Source organism: Papaver somniferum, chromosome 9, assembly GCF_003573695.1.
Source record: "Papaver somniferum cultivar HN1 chromosome 9, ASM357369v1, whole genome shotgun sequence".
NCBI classification, from domain to species: Eukaryota; Viridiplantae; Streptophyta; class Magnoliopsida; order Ranunculales; family Papaveraceae; genus Papaver; species Papaver somniferum.
In genome coordinates, this window is record NC_039366.1 from 7,470,043 (window position 1) to 7,483,867 (window position 13,825).

General features: G+C 37.2%; 2 protein-coding genes across 4 annotated transcripts; one reads left to right on the forward strand and one right to left on the reverse strand.

Annotated features, from left to right (window-relative positions):
• The first annotated feature begins 481 nt into the window (after window positions 1–481).
• Window positions 482–4,246, forward strand: LOC113310075 (ultraviolet-B receptor UVR8-like). 3 transcript variants are annotated; one of them, XM_026558627.1, is made up of 12 exons: window positions 482–857; window positions 945–1,018; window positions 1,115–1,199; window positions 1,296–1,433; window positions 1,519–1,764; window positions 1,921–2,154; window positions 2,570–2,613; window positions 3,110–3,292; window positions 3,396–3,486; window positions 3,574–3,617; window positions 3,718–3,881; window positions 4,023–4,246. In XM_026558627.1, exons 1-11 carry the CDS (start codon window positions 563–565, stop codon window positions 3,838–3,840), a joined length of 1,557 nt encoding a protein of 518 aa, XP_026414412.1. In that variant the 5' UTR covers window positions 482–562; the 3' UTR covers window positions 3,841–3,881; window positions 4,023–4,246. The 3 variants fall into 3 exon arrangements, with proteins under 3 accessions (XP_026414412.1, XP_026414413.1, XP_026414411.1); XM_026558628.1 differs by having other exon boundaries at window positions 3,718–3,848; XM_026558626.1 differs by having other exon boundaries at window positions 3,718–4,246.
• Window positions 4,247–5,501: 1,255 nt separating this feature from the next.
• Window positions 5,502–6,503, reverse strand: LOC113308956 (probable calcium-binding protein CML41). Its single transcript, XM_026557395.1, has one exon. It carries the CDS (start codon window positions 6,369–6,371, stop codon window positions 5,667–5,669), a length of 705 nt encoding a protein of 234 aa, XP_026413180.1. The 5' UTR covers window positions 6,372–6,503; the 3' UTR covers window positions 5,502–5,666.
• Window positions 6,504–13,825: the final 7,322 nt, after the last annotated feature.

Here is a 13,825-nt window from a genome sequence, read left to right on the forward strand (position 1 = left end):
TAGATCTGACTCAAACTCAAAAAGAAAAACAAAACGATCCAACATCTCATTCGGGTGGAATTAGGACTCACAGATTGCCAGTCAGACGCAAACAAACGTACCCCTAATATTCCACATTTTCTGGTCACCAATTCTTCGCCGGAAATTCCCAGCAGTGGGGGGTCTCACTCAATCCGAGCCATTTTCAGTCCAAATCAAGTCATGTCCCAGATTTCCATTTTGGTCGACTTGAGAATAAAACACGTGTCGAAACGCAATCATTGTGGGCTTTTATAGCACGTACGTGTCTCAATAGGAAACCACCACATACGACTAGGAAGTTTCCAGCGGAAAGTCCTGGTTGGTATTGGCTGAACAATCTCTGCGGTGTAAAAAGTGCCACGTAACTAGGTGGACCTATTTGGCAGTCTTACGTGGAGACACAAAGAAGCCTGGAAATGATACGCAACAACTATTCTAGGGTTAGGGCTGCCCCCACCACCACCACTCAAATTTCAACTCATACCAAAAACCAGACAGACAGAGAAGAAGAAGTTGAGGGTTCAGAGTTTTTCACAGTGAGATGAAGGAAGGAGCTGATGATCTCATGAAAATGGAGGACGAAGAGGAGGAGAAATCAACCACCACCACGGCGACTACTTCAGGTGGTGGCGGTGGCGGTGGCGGTTTGGTGGTGTTGATGTGGGGATATTTACCTGGAGCTACACCTCGACGGTCTCCACTGCTTTCACCTGCTTCTGTTCATCTTCCTACTACTGTTGTTGTTGATTCTGATTTTTCTGGAGGAGGGATTAGAGGGAGGGATTTGTGGAAGGATGTTTGTGGTGGTGGTTGCGGATTCGCCCTTGCCATTTCTGGTAACTCTATTCTGTGATTTTTGGTGAATTTCTGTGTGAATTTGACTGTTTAAAATTGGGGATTTATTTGATTTTGTGTGTAATTAGAGTTTGGGAAGTTGATTACTTGGGGTTCGACTGATGATATGGGACAGAGCTATGTCACTTCTGGAAAACATGGGGTAATTACTGAGCTGGAGTCTATTGAAATTCTCATTATTATGATGTTTCAAATTGGAGTTGTTTTTCTTAGTTAAATTTGGTGAATTCAATTTTAGGAAATTCCAGAGGCATTTCCTCTTCCAAATGAAGCTTCAATTGTAAGGGCTGCAGCTGGATGGGCACATTGTATTGCAGTGTCTGGTAATTTTAATTGGGAATTGATTTTGTGTTATTGAATCGTTGCTATTGAATTTGTTGAGTATTAAATATGTAATTTCACTATTATTGGATGTGTAGTGAATGGACAAGTATACACATGGGGATGGAAAGAATGTGTTCCTACGGGGAAAGTTATCGGAGGAGATCAACCTTTAGGAGGGATGAATCAGGAGAAAGAATTTCTTGATAAGCAGACTTCATTGATGACCGAACAAGGTAAAATTTACTTAACACGCCTATTTGGAATTGTTCTGTTTTTGTTGGGAGAAATTCAGTAAATGGGTGGATTGTGTTGTTGTAGTGAGTCCTCCTAAGTCGTCCCAAGTTACCAGAACTACTGGTGGAGCTTCATCCTCTGTAGAAACAAAGGGAGTTGGAGAAGAAAAACCTAAGCGGAGAAGAGTATCATCAGCTAAGCAACAGACGAACGATAGTTCAACATCTGGAGATGAGAATCTCTCGGCATTACCATGTCTGGTTACACTGAGTCCAGGAGTAAGGATCATCACTGTTGCGGCTGGTGGCCGACATTCCTTAGCCCTGTCAGGTAAATCCATTTTGCCTCAAGTTAATAGTGCTGTTATTGCAATTAGCTCCCTGTTTTGGGTTCCATTTGATAAGGGGAAGGGATAAAACTGCAGAAGGGTTACCATGATAAATGTTAGATACCACCCTGAAGCATTTGTGTTTCTTGATGTTTCAGATATAGGACAGGTGTGGGGTTGGGGCTATGGAGGAGAAGGGCAACTAGGTTTGGGATCTCGGATCCGCATGGTGTCTTCTCCTCATCCTATTCCTTGCATAGAACCTTATGGCAAAGGGGTCTCATCGATTGTTCCTCGAGGAAGTATGATTTCTGAGACACCAAATTACAAAGTTCCCGGCACTTACATAACAAGCATTGCCTGTGGAGGTCGGCATAGTGCAGTAATAACAGGTGAAAATATGGTCATTTCAGATTCTTTGTTATTATTGTGTATTTTTCCTTATCGGGTTTTACTGCCCTGTGAAGTAGATATTCATTTCATCTTTAGTTTATCCAGGAGGTGGAAGGAGAACTCCACCTCATGTTTATGTGTGTTCTTTAACAAAGCTCCAAAGTACATGCCAGACTCGGTGCTTAAGAAATGGCATATTCATAACATATTAGTCCCCTGTCTAGGTTTCTAGCATGTTTGGCATTTTTGGACTGTTAAACATTCATGCACTTTATGTCGCTATAGTCGAGCTATCTGACACGGCGCAATCTTTTTATAAGAGCATAGAACCATGTGATTCTTTTGATTCCACGCAAATGCATACTGATAGCCGTGTGCAGTACTTTCAACTTATCTTCTTTTATGCACCAACAGATGCTGGAGCCGTGATTACTTTTGGATGGGGTCTGTATGGACAGGTTAGCTTCTTTAGTCTCTCAGACATAAATATTTCCTTTGGCATCAAGGAGTAATTTGTGCATCGAGGAGTAAACCTTTGTTTCGGAGATGTTCTGATTGTCTGCTGTCCGCTTGTACTAGAGAACTCGAGTGAATGTTCCTTAATTTCACTTAACTTGCTTCGTAATACTAGTCACGGCAAGTACGTTGGAGAAAGTCATTAGATGGTTCGGACATTCTATTCTGAGTATTCTCTGTATTCATAAAGTGCATCAATTGAATTGTCCCATGCTCTTTCGAACTATTAACTATCTCTAGAATCAACATGTAGGACTTCTATAAAAAGGTGGAGAGAGAGCACACTGAATTCAAGATGGTTAATCATAAGAAAGCTGCCAACTCATCTCCGGACCTCTAACCTTTTTGCTCCTCTTTATGCTGCTTGTAACAAGTCTCCCATCCCTCAAATGAAGTTATATTGGCCCAGTTCTAATAATGTGTTGGTTTTTCATCCAGTGTGGTCAAGGGAGTACTGATGACGAGTTAAGTCCAACTTGTGTATCCTCTCTTTTGGGTATTAGGATTCAAGGTGTCGCTGCTGGGCTATGGCATACACTATGCATCTCAGCAGAAGGTGGTGTCTACTCTTTTGGTGGAAATCAATTTGGGCAATTGGGAACTGGTGCAGATACAGCTGAGGTACATTCTCGTCCATCCATATGTTTCTTATGGTACTCTTGTAGAATATCGAGCATTACATTTTTGGGAATCCAGCTAAGCCCTAGCATTTCTCCTGTTTCAGATAGTCCCTAAAGTTTTGGATGCTCCAAGCATTGAAAATGAGAATGCAAAGTTTGTTTCTTGTGGTGCTCGTCATAGTGCTATAATGACAGGTATTCACTTGGACTTTTTATTTGGGGATGACAAAATTGCTGTCTGGTAAACCATCTGACAGAGTTCTTTGTTTGTGTTTGTTCAAGATGACGGGAAGGTATTTTGCTGGGGATGGAACAAGTATGGTCAGGTGCTGATTCTCGGGCATTTCTTTCATTATTGAACCCCTAAAATGTAGAGATTATTACTTATTTTAGAAGTTTCTTACATGGGAGACATTGAATGTGCAGCTTGGCTTGGGTGATGTGATTGACCGCAATATGCCGTCTCAAGTACCACTGGATGGTTTTGTCCCAAAGAACATTGCTTGCGGCTGGTGGCACACATTGGTATTGGCAGAATCACCAACTTGAAATGGGAGGTACAGATGTGCATGCTCACCCAGTTTTGTTAGGTTAGCTTTCCTCACCTGATAGGATACTTTCTTGACAATGCATGTATGTGTTTGTATGTATATGTAAATACAGATTTTATAGTGTATTCACATAAACATATATAATGCATGTACGTAGCTAACTTTAACATTCTTTGATAGGCCATATGATTGCATGACTATCAGTCATTGCCATTATTCCCATTATTGTGAGGGGAAAAATGGGGGAAGAAAGGTTAGATTGCTTGAGATGTTGTAACATGAATAATTTCCAGTATTTGGATGTTTTTTCTGTTTTTACCGCGTTAGTTTCTAGAACAAAGCATTTGTATATATTGTAATGGACACATAAAATCAATAAGAACCAGTCTGCATTGGAATCATCAGATCTGAAACCCAATTGTTAAATGAGGATGGCTAAAGCATACTGGGGCATCCATAGCCTTAGTAAAATATTTACAGGCGTCGGATATTTTAGGTCCTGGCAGGCATCTGAGCAGTTCTTCTTCCATTGTTGTACTTATGGTATTTCCACATGGTATTTCTGTATCAGTAGAAATTGATGTCATGAGCTGTTTTGAAGTTGACGTCATGCTCCATTAAAGCTAGGATCTTTTGTAATGACGCCTCCTGTGGTTTAAACTAAAACTGATGCAACAGTGTGATGATCCCGGACTCCCTGCCATTTTCAAAGATTTGTGGCATCTCAACACCTTGATTCTGCCCATAATAGGTGGTATGTTAAGGGAGGGGATGTCTTTAACTCGTATCTTTTCGGTGAAGCAAAAGTATAGGTAAAATTTTCAGTTGTAAAACTAGTAGGAATATTATTTACATGTGTACAAACAAATTGATTTGGGTCTCTCTTTTTCTATAAACCATTTCGAATCTGAACATTGATATCATCATGTTCAGAACCTTTGATCAATGTTCCCAGCAGGTCCTTTGAACCATCTCCTTCCAAAACCCACCAAAGCATAACGAGTGCTTAAGAAAATACCCACCAGGCAGGTGCATAATTGCAAATAAGCTGGGATACCTTCAATTATGAAGCCAAAGTGCATGGAAGTGTTTCCGATAATTGAAAAGCATAATGAGTGTTCCCAATTATGAAAAATCCTAATTGTTATGAGTATTGTTTGTTTTCTCCTAACTGGCACAGATCTGACTCATCTGGATGGATCTGACTCAAAATGTTTGTTTTTTTGAGTCAGATCCGACTCGTCTGATTCAAAAAAAATAGTCAGCGGTTTGTTCCCATGAGTCAGGGGTATATTACTATCTGATTCAAACGGGTCCGAGTCAGGGATTAGGTCTGACTCAGATCGCGAGTCGGATCTGACTCAAAATAAAAAACAAACAGTGTGACATCAGAGTCCGCAGAAAATGAACATGCTACCAGAAAATCGATTCAGGTGATGCTTTCTTTTTCTACGAAGGCCCTGCTATTTTCCTATACTAGTTTATCCTAAAAACAAGAAAAGCTTTGCGAATGAATGAATGTTTTGGTCGGATCGGATCGGATACTTAGTTTCCGGCCGAACATAGCCAAGCACCGTACATTTTCCCGTAGCTAAAAGGTTTGACCACGGTTAAAAAACATTTGAGCCAAACCTTGGCTAATATAGCCATAGTCCATCCTTTTTTGGTAACTGGTAAGTGGTTTTTCCAGAGTTGTTACTGGAATCCAACCGATCTTGCATTATTTCAATAGATTAAGCTTATCTTTTGAAAATGATGCACCATATCTATAAATATAGAACTTGCACTAAATACATAGAGATAATTAAAAGCCTTTTCGGATAATTAAACCATCATCTGATGAAATTCATGGAAATCAAGTGTTCCATTTTTGTCAAGATCAAAACATTGTATCATGGAAACACACTGTTGGTAAGATTTGTCCTCGCCAAGCCGGTTTAACATGCGTTGCAAGCTCTTTGGTGTTATGCATCCACACCCTTTCTCAGCTTCATACATCTCAAACGCCATTTTCAGATCTTCAACGTTATCATCTACTACTACTGAAGTACTACTACCACTAGCACCATTTGACGATGGTGGTGATGATGGTTGTTTCATCATCAAAACCATAAAATCTTGGAAGCCTAATAAACCGTCTCCATCACTATCGAGATCATTTATCACACTCTGAACTTCATCGTGTGACAGATACTCTCCTATCGACTCAAAGTAAGAACGTAGTTCTAAACTCGATATCTTCCCATCACCATCTCCATCAAAATAACGAAAAACTTCTTTAAACCTGTCTTCTTTGTTACTGTTAATTCTACCATTTCTTTCTTTCGCAGACAAAATATTATCTCGAAGGGGTGACAACGGTGGAGTTGTAGTATTTCTCGGTGTACCCAAAGAAGAAGAAGAAGAAGATGAAAACGATCTTTTAAGACGGCTAGGGATGCTTGATAGTTTAAGATTCTTGGTTTTGAACCTTGAAGAGGACGATGACAACCATTTTGCTGATTGCTTTGGAACCTCAGCACTCGCCATTTAATTAGATAGAAGAATCCAAGGAAATGGATGTTGATACCAAGAGCTGCCAAATGGTTGGTATTTATATAAGATCGGGTATCTTTTAGATAGTGCAAGCAGTTCACACACGATTGCGCACAAGTCTAGATTGTGATAAATGCAGAGATATATCCAGGAAATTTACAGGAGTTAAGGTTGCGTAATTAAGGCTGCGTAATTGGTTGGTATAACGTTTGCGTCAGAAATGAGTAGTGGGCATCTAGGAAGCTGCAGTGCAACTTCCAGTAATCCTAGACTTTCAAGTGGTGCGATCACTTTTCTTATCTTGGTTTTAAATCGACATCTCTTTTCCACCTAATTTCATTCAACTTGAAATTAATTTACCTACTGGTATTATTTTGATCAATTGCCATTTCTTACACCCTTTTTGTCTTTTCTAGTGGGACTGGTACAAGCCGCTTCAAAAGTAAAAAAAAAAAAAAATGACATAAGCATGCATGCAACATGAAGCACGCATGCAGCGTGCCAGTGGACACTAAAACAAAATATTCCAAGATTTAGGTACTAGCCTATAGAGACAATGGATCATCGAGCAGTGAATAGATTTTTTTTTTTTTAAACACAACTAGATGTTTAAAAAAAAAAAAGGAGTGTTTTACAAGAAACTAGATGGAAGACTAGCAACAAATTGGGTTCCAACACCTTTTTGAATAGCTAAATCTACTCTCATGAAAAGAAAATTACCAGCATTAATATTTACATCATGCATAGCCATGTAGTTTTTCAATCTTTTTAAAAACTCAATACTTTTACTATCAAGTTCACCCAAGGTAGAAAAGGCTAAGGTACAAAAACTATATCCATTGGTTATACAAATATCATGATACTTAACCCTCTTGCGCTCAACGGCTTTAGCCAAGGCGAGACCCGGAATAAATGCTTGCACACCAGCAAAAGGGAAAGTGGGAATGCTATAAATACCCTCCATTTTGGTCGATCTTGCACAAATACCTTGAGGGGTAAAATATAATTTTTTTCGGAATCAACTTGAGAAAATTGCTTCCAGTTTTGGAGTCAACTTGAGAAAGTTGATTTCACATTTTGGAAAGATATGACTAAATATAACCCATGTTTGGGTTAAATATAACCTACATTTTACTTTTCAGTTTTACTAAACGAAAAGGCTAAATACAGCCCATATTCCAAACACGTCCTCTCCTTCTTCCATTTCTTTCTCGATTTGTTTTTCAGCTCCTTCCCTGCCTAGCGTTTTTAGGGGCCACCCAAAAGGAATTAGGGGCCACTTTTTTATTCCCATCCATTGAAGGAGGTTAAGAGATGTCTTAAAAATAAAACATTGTCTATATTGTCCTTCACCTTTATACTAAATCTAAACCTATATCCTTTATTTTCATAATCATATCATTCCACTTCTTCTCTTTCCCACCCATTGAAATTTTTTTCCATCATTTTAATTTTGATTGAAAACAAAGATCATCGATCAAACAAATGTTATGATTGATTGTTTAAAATTAAAACCCAAAATTCATTAACCTTAAAATTGAAACTTAGAACATAAAAAAAAAGGAGTTCAACAAACAAAACGAATAGATGATAGTAGTTGTGATTCAAAATTAGGATTTGATTACTTGAAATCAAAAATTTGATCCGAAAATTTTCTTGGATTTACAGTAGCAGAAACATAATCGGTAGATAACTATCTATTTTACCTACCGATTATGATTGATGTTCTTGGATTTACACTAGCAGAAACATAATCGGTAGATAATAATCTACTTTACCTACCGATTATGGTTGATGTTCTTCGTTTCTTAAGAAAATCAGTCATAATCGGTAGGTAAATTGATCGATATCTACCGATTATTCTTGATTCTAAAAATTAAATTTCTCTGTACAAAAAGTTACGCACAATCGATAGATAATGAACACCATTAACTACCGATTGTGAAAGTAGAAAATTTTGAAACTTTTGTTAAGTTTTGAAAATTTGAATTTGAGGCCATGAACACAATCGGCAGATAATAAGCATCACTTATTAACACAATAAACTTCTGATTATGGTAGTACTAAAATTCGAAAATTTAGTATATTCGGAGGTTAAAGTAACACACTTTACTACCGATTATGGTAGTACCAAAGTTCAAAAATTTTAGGATTTTGGCAAAATCATATTTTGGGGCCAATATACATTCGGAAGTCAAATTTACTACCGATTATGGTAGTACTAATATTCGAAAATTGAATATATTCGGAGGTTAAAGTAACACACTTTACTACCGATTATGGTAGTACCAAAATTCGAAAATTTTAGGATTTTGCAAAATCACATTTTGGGGCCAATATACGTTCGGAAGTTGAATTTACTACCGACTATGGTAGTGCTAAAATTCGAAAATTTAGTATATTCGGAGGTTAAAGTAACACACTTTACTACCGATTATGGTAGTACCAAAGTTCGAAAATTTTAGGATTTTGGCAAAATCTCATTTTGGGGACAATATACATTCGGAAGCTAAATTTACTACCGATTATGGCAGTACTAAGATTCAAAAAATGAATATATTCGGAGGCTAAAGTAATACAATTTACTACCGATTATGGTTGTACCAAAGTTCGAAAATTTAAGGATTTTGGCAAAATATCATTTTGGGGCAAATATACATTCGGAAGTTAAAGTAACACACTTTACTACCGATTATGGTTGTACCAAAGTCGAAAATTAAAGGATTTGGGAAAAATCTCATTTTGGGACCAATATACATTCGGAAGTTAAAGTAACACACTTTACTACCGATTATGGTTGTACCAAAGTTCGAAAAAGCAAAAAAAGAAAAAAAAAATTTTTATCACCCGAATCCTGCTCAAACTACCAAATATCGAAGGGTAATTTTGTCATTACGAAATATGGGAGATAAGGGGTGAACACAATTTAGGATTGGGTGACCTTTTTTGTTTTATTGTTGGTCCCTAATTTCTTTTGAATGGTCCCTAAAAACGCTGGGCTTCCCTGTACACACCAGAGGGAAGTAAGTTATTAATGGTTTGAAGAAGTCTGAAGTTAAGATTAAAGAACATAAATTGTAGATGGAAACATGTGTGGAAAGATTGATGATGATTCCATCGATTTTTATTTATTTAAAGATGATGAAGATAGTAAAATACAGGTCATCATTGTTAATTTTGTTAATGGAAGATGAACATTAGAGTATGATTTGTCCTTTATTAGGGAATGATAGTAAAATAAAAGTTGATCAAACGATTGGTTTTGAAGATCATCGATCTAACATCTCTGATCAAATCAAAATGATTTATTTGAATCAAATACTAGCGAAAATAACCTCTAGGCATTGAACTACTCAATTTTATTCTTTGAAGAAACATAATTTATTTATAAAATCTCTGCGATATAATGGCGAACCCCGAATAATTACTGATATCTCAATTCCCTTACATGAACTCTAGCCAACATATTTTTCCTGGGAAACCCTAAATGGAGTCTTTTTTTCTCAAAGTCAATATATGCTGTTTGTATTTTTCCAGGTTGTATTTAGTCAAAACGTATTTGTGTAATTTGGATTGTATTTAAACCAATGGGTTGTATTTAGTCACTTCCTTTTGGAAGCAATTTATGCTAGTTACTTTCACTTTACAAACAACCTGTGCTAGTTGATATTTTTTTAGTTGAATAAGGGTAAATTTCAAAGGGTGGACTTTGAGGGGTATTTGAATAACGTTCCCCTATTCTGGGTATATTATTTATATGTCCCAACTTTTGACACCTAATAAATATATCATTATACAACAATAAATATGTCCCTACTTTTTAATTACCTTATCCATTTAAAATTAGATTCCCTTAATACCCTCGCCCATATAATATTTTTCTTTATTTCAAAATGCAACAAATTTCTTCCTCTACCACTTCACCACCACTAGCACCATCTCCACCAACATTCAACTACCATCCCACCATCACCTTTCAACAACCACCACCTACCAACCGCCACCACCACTCCTTCACCACCACCATTACACCACCAGTCCTCCACTACCACTAGTTCGTCGTCGCTACCACCACTAGTCCGCCGCCGCCGCCACCACCACTGGTTCAGATATTTTTGTATCAACAACACTAGTTGATCCAAATAAAAATATAACCAACAGTAGAAGTTGATCCAATTTAGGGGATCAACAATGGTAGTTGATCCAAAAAAAAGGGATCAATAGTAGAAGTTGATCCAATTTAGGGGATCAACAATGGTAGTTTATCCCATAAATTGGATCAAGAATGAAAGTTGATCCATATAAATGGAGTGAACTTGGCGTGAATCGAACATGCATCATCTGACATGGAGTCAGTCATGTTACCATTGCACCACAAGTTCAACATTGGAAGAAATTTACATGATTTATACTACAAGCATGATTTAAAATACAAGCACGATTATACTTATCCAAGGAAATATTTCCAACAATAGGAATTGAAAGGATCAACAACAGTAGTTAATCCAACAAAAAATTGGGTCAACAACAAGAGTTGATCCCATAAATGGATCAACAACCGTAGTTGATCACATAAAAAATTTGGTCAACAACAACAGTTGATCCCATAAAAACATATAAACAACACCAATTGATCATCACCTGTAGCTTCATAATTAAACAACAACAGCTTCATCTCCTTCATTGCAGTAACCACCAACAGAACCATCAACCACCATTTATAATCCATAGCAGCAACCTCCACTGTCTTCTATGAAGCTTCAACACCAATTCGAACCATCTGAACCAATTGAGAAAATACCAAATCCTAAATCAAATCTCCATCTCGTCAGATCTGATTTTGAAAATTAATCTTCAAAATCCCTAACCAGTTGGCAGCGAAGAAGGTGTTGATAGTTGCAGAGCTGGTGACGATGAAGATGGTGGTGGTGGGAGTGGTTTGGTTTGATTTGTTTCAATCACAAAACTCTCTATCTCTCAAATCTTAAATTTCAGCAACAAAAATGAAAATCATACATACCAAATAAGTATCTTCTTTCAATAATTCGAACATGCAAAGATCTCCCTGAATCTCCAACTCGAAATTATGAAAGCGAAAACCAAAAACAAATCTATCGATCCCTGAATCTAGAAAATCAATTTTAACCTAAGAAGATGAAGAACATTAATTAACATGTTGAAAATCGAACATAAACATATTGATAGATCAACTGATTATAGTGGAGGTTGGTGCGGCGACGGAGGAGTTGGTGGTGATGGTAGTTGCAAATGTTGAAGGGAAGAAGAGAAAGCAGAAGAAATAAAACCTTGATCCGATCCAAAAGTGGGAGGGATAAATATGGAAAGGAGAAAAAACGTTAGTGGACCCCTGATGGGCTTATAGATAAAGACAGACATATTTATTGTGTGATAAGGATATTTGTAAAGTCCATCAAAAGTAAGGACAAATATTCAATTAGAACGATTTTTTGGGGACCATGGTTTTTTTGGGGGGACCATGGTTTTATTTTGGGTAAAGGCATTAGAAGTAATTCTAGGTCACCCCATATCTAGTTATTTATTTAATACCTAATCTACCCTCTTAATTAATTTTAGGTTATCATTAGTGAATGATTTAGTTAAAAACAATTAGTGAGATTAAATTAAAATTGGGTTTATTATTAGTTGAGTAGAATTATTGAGAGAGTAGAGTTAGAGAAGATGAAGGAGAAAAACATGAAAAATAATTATTTTTTTCCAATTCACTAAGTTTGAGTATTCAAATGATGAAAACTCATCTGATTCTTCATCTCCATCCTCTCCTAGAATATTTGTTAATCTTCAAAATGATCCGGATTTGAACTAGATTTTGAACAGTTCGATTACTTTATATGAAGAACAAGTAACCGAACTCATCTGAAGCTGTAGTTCGGTTGCCCCGTGAGATGAACAAGTAACCGAACTCATCTGAAAGTGTAGTTCGGTTACTTGTTCCAAACACGCAGGTTACCGAACTCTCTAATAAATTCTAGGATTTACAGCGTTATGTTCGGTTGGTTCTCAACTAACCGAACTTTGGTGTACAAAGTTCGGTTGGTTCGCAAACTGCATGCACTTTTGATCTAACCGAACTTTACGTAATAAAAGAGTATATAAGTTTACAAAGTTCGGTTTTTTCGCAAACTTGAACCTAACAGCTAACCAACCGAACTCTGAGTTCGGTTTCTGCGATAAAATTGTGAAGTTACCGAACTTAACAAACAAAAAAAATGTGAAGTTCCAGCGTCTATTGGCTAAGTTCGGTTACTTTGTAGTTTTAAAATTTTTTGCGAAAAACCGAACTCTATTGGCTAAGTTCGGTTATTTTGGAACTCAACATAGTGGCCACAACAACACAGTTCAGTTAGACTGGATTTGTTTTTTTTTCCGGTTCTAAGGGTGGAGTTCGGTTACTTTGTAATTTTAATTTTTTTTGCGAAACAACTGAACAGAGAGTTCGGCGACTTAGTTTTAAATCCAATAGAACCGAACTGTTCTTTGTGTTCTTCATTTTCAAGAAGTTCGGTTAGTAAACTAGGGTTTTTTGGAAAATCGACCTAACCGAACATGGCTATGTAACTCCTATTAAAATCCTATTTTGATGATTTCTATTCGATTGAAGCAATCAAAATCAAATTAAAGCGAAGGGTTTGTTGGAAAATACCTCCGTAGTGGTCCCATTGCAGAATCAGGTTACGGCTGGCGTCTTTTATACTTGATAAAATTATTATGTAACCGAACTTAATTGTGATTGCATTGATGTTGTTACATTTCTTAAATAGGCAGTGGTGGTGGTGGTGGGAGGAGGTGGTGGTGGTAATCGGTGGTTGGTGGTGGTGATAATCGAAGGTGGTGGTGGTGGTAATCGGTGGTGGTGGTGGTAATCAGTGGTTGGTGGTGGTGATAATCAGATGTGGTGGTGGTGGTGATCATCGGTGGTGGTGGTAGGAGGTGGTTATATATATAGGTGGTTATTAGGTTGGTTTTAAATTAAATTAGGTTAAGAGTAGGTTAGTCATTTCAACGTTTTGGGACACCCCTTATCACTATAGGGAAGGTGACCTAATAAAATCATGGTCCCCTCAAAAAAACCATGGTCCCTGAAAAATCATTCTTCAATTACCACACCTCTATCTTCACCAAACAAAGGAATACCAAGTTTACAACAAAGAAAGCACAACACAAAACTGGTGTGGCCCAATTTTGTGTCCAAGCCCATCGGCTGGATTAGCAAGAAGGTAATCATGTGCTTGTGGAGTTATTACAGTGCCATAAAGCTAAGTCTCGCCTTGACATATTGAAAAGGGATGGCATTTTCTTAGCCAAAGAGACGGTTTTTTTTTTTGTTTTTTTTTTTCTTGAGGAACTGTATTTAGGCCGTGGATGGAGCAAAAATAACAAGAAAATAAATGAAGAATAATCTATCTTTA